The following is a 2,456-nucleotide window of genomic DNA, read 5'->3' on the forward strand; positions in this document are numbered from 1 at the left end:
GATGTCCGAGTTTTCCACGTGTCCTTAAACGCACCGTGCATTCGTGGATCGTGGACTTTTGAGAGTGCGGAAAAACACTCTCAAAAATCCGTGTGTGCGCGGAAGGTGATTCGTGTGTGTTAGACGAACCACGCATGCGTAGGTAACAATGTGTACGTACTTTCTAAAGAACTGCACACAAAAAAATCGATTTTAAGCATTTGTAAAATGTGTTTTATGTGCAGTTTGTACAGCATGCATTTGTGAACAGCATGACACACACACACAAATGGCTTTATACGTGCAGATTGCGCAGCACGCATTTGTGATCCTCATGACACACACACACACACAAATCGCTTGTTACAGACAAAACATTAAACACGCATTTGTAACATTTTTGATAGTATTTTATCTCCATAGTGAAAGGTCTTCGACCTAGAAATCTTGTCCAGTTGATTTTTTTCAGATTAATGCCATTACGTTTTCTTGTGCTGTCCACTTGCGTCAACACCGGTAACAAGAGCTGTGTACGTTCACGAACTATCCTCTCGTTTTAAGGAAGAGGCTCTCTGGTTTCATCATTCTGGAATAATTACAAACTAGTTGGAGTTATGAGGGGTGCAAGCCTAATCTAGACGTACCCAAGATTAAACATTGAATGGCCGGAAACGAGCAAAATGAGCAGCCATGGACACTTTAAATACGACTATACCATTAGCGTTAGGTTAGGTACTGTTAGGTAATTTCTTAGTCAGATAAATATTTGTTAGAGATTTGTTGTCTAGAAAATGTTTAGTGTAGCCAGGATGTCTAGCTCAGGCTGTTAAATGCTTAGTCATCCTTATGAGCTCTGCAGGCTGCATATAGGCCAAGGTCAACTAGATTGAAGAGTCTGCAGGCAGGAGGTAATTGTTATTATTTTATTGTGATATGTTCAGCCGTAATCTTAATCATAATATCTTCCGAGACTTACTGTCCGGACATGTTCCTGAATGTCCTGTATGTTTTTAGATACACACCACATAATCAACAGCCACACACACATTGATTTTCCTCATGTTTTGACTATTGTTATGGTCAGCTGCAAAGCTGGCATATCAGGTGACGTCACGGTTTGACGTTGCCTGTGTAGAACGGGGTTAGCCCAAACCAGATATATTGTATAGGTATTTTGGGTTCAGGAGCTTGCATCTCCATGCTGCCTGCGCGCAGGTTTGGGGGTGGAAGAGATCTGGACGTGTAATTTTAATTTTACCTGTGATCCTTTGAATAAACCAGCACGGTTATTTTTTATATAATCCAAGTGGTCTACTTCGTCTTTGTGAGTTCCTGGTTTAAAAGAGCCGGAAGAGGCTAACAAAAATATAGCTTATAGTACTAAACCATCCACAACACAAGTAATATACAATTTCGTAAAAAGACCAAACAAAACATGAGGGGAAGCTTTGGGAATGTGGGTTTTCGGTTGAGTGTGGCCGGCTAGCTTAACTATCATTTTCCTAACAGAAAAGGGCTTTGTTTAATGGCGGAGGCCTTGTTAGCTTCAGACACATCTCCATTTCACATACACACACACAGAAAAGGTCGCCTCGTCTCACGGATTGCTACACTAGTAACTTCAAAAGAATGTCTTTCCTGATATTAAATTACCTTGGACGATGACTTGAATGTACAAGAAAACGAAAATCATTGCGACAGCGTCGTTTCACTAGACTCGACCAGATCCCGAACACATTTTTCTCCACTGGAACCATCATTTGTCGACTGTACAACTAGAAAGAAACATTCGGTCTAACCCTAGCCTGACACTTCCCCAAAATATGGGAGCTGTAGCATGAGAAGTTGAAGTTACAGTTACAATAGTAGTTGTTGCTTCTTCTTCTCCTTTTTCTTCTTCCTGTTGTTCTTCTTCCTCTTCCTCTACTGTATAACGGTGGTTGGCAAACAACTTTAGGTGCATTACCACCACCTTCTAGACTGGAGGGTGGATCAGAACGGCCCCCATCTCAAAGTCAAAGCGTGTATTGTCATATGCACAGTTAGGAAACGTGTTTCCCTCTACAATGAAATTCTTACTTTGCAGTCCACATGAATGCCACAAAATATAAATGAAATATAAAGTAGATAAATAAGTAACACAAAATCTAAGGCACTTTAAGCAGCAAATGCAGCAATATAATAAAAATATATAAGAATATAATAAGAGAATGTATGCTGCATGGGAGCAGCATGTGCAGCAGTCAACAGTCAATGTGCAATTATGCATGTGCAAACTGAGAATGTAAACAGTACAGGTCGACAGTACATGATGTATTTCCTGGTAATAAACTCCTCAGCTGTTTAGGAGTCTGATGGCAGAGGGAAAGAAAAAGTTTTTCAGTCTGGAGGTCCTGCACTTCACACTTCTGAACCTCCGGCCAGAGGGTAGGGAGGCGAACAGTTCGTGCTGGGGGCTGGGCGGGATGTTTGAGGCT

At 41.2% G+C, this 2,456-nt stretch overlaps 1 protein-coding gene across 1 annotated transcript in view; it reads right to left on the reverse strand.

The window, feature by feature from the left end:
• The window catches only part of ifngr2 (interferon gamma receptor 2), a 20,222-nt gene extending 18,369 nt beyond the window's left edge, over positions 1-1,853 (reverse strand). The window contains exon 1 of the mRNA NM_001360788.1: positions 1,633-1,853. Within this exon, the coding sequence (NP_001347717.1) occupies positions 1,633-1,672 (40 nt within the window). The 5' untranslated portion in view covers positions 1,673-1,853. The remainder of the gene's footprint in view (positions 1-1,632) is intronic.
• Positions 1,854-2,456: the final 603 nt, after the last annotated feature.

This window comes from Monopterus albus, unplaced genomic scaffold (genome assembly GCF_001952655.1).
Source record: "Monopterus albus unplaced genomic scaffold, M_albus_1.0 scaffold422.1, whole genome shotgun sequence".
Classification (NCBI taxonomy): domain Eukaryota; kingdom Metazoa; phylum Chordata; class Actinopteri; order Synbranchiformes; family Synbranchidae; genus Monopterus; species Monopterus albus.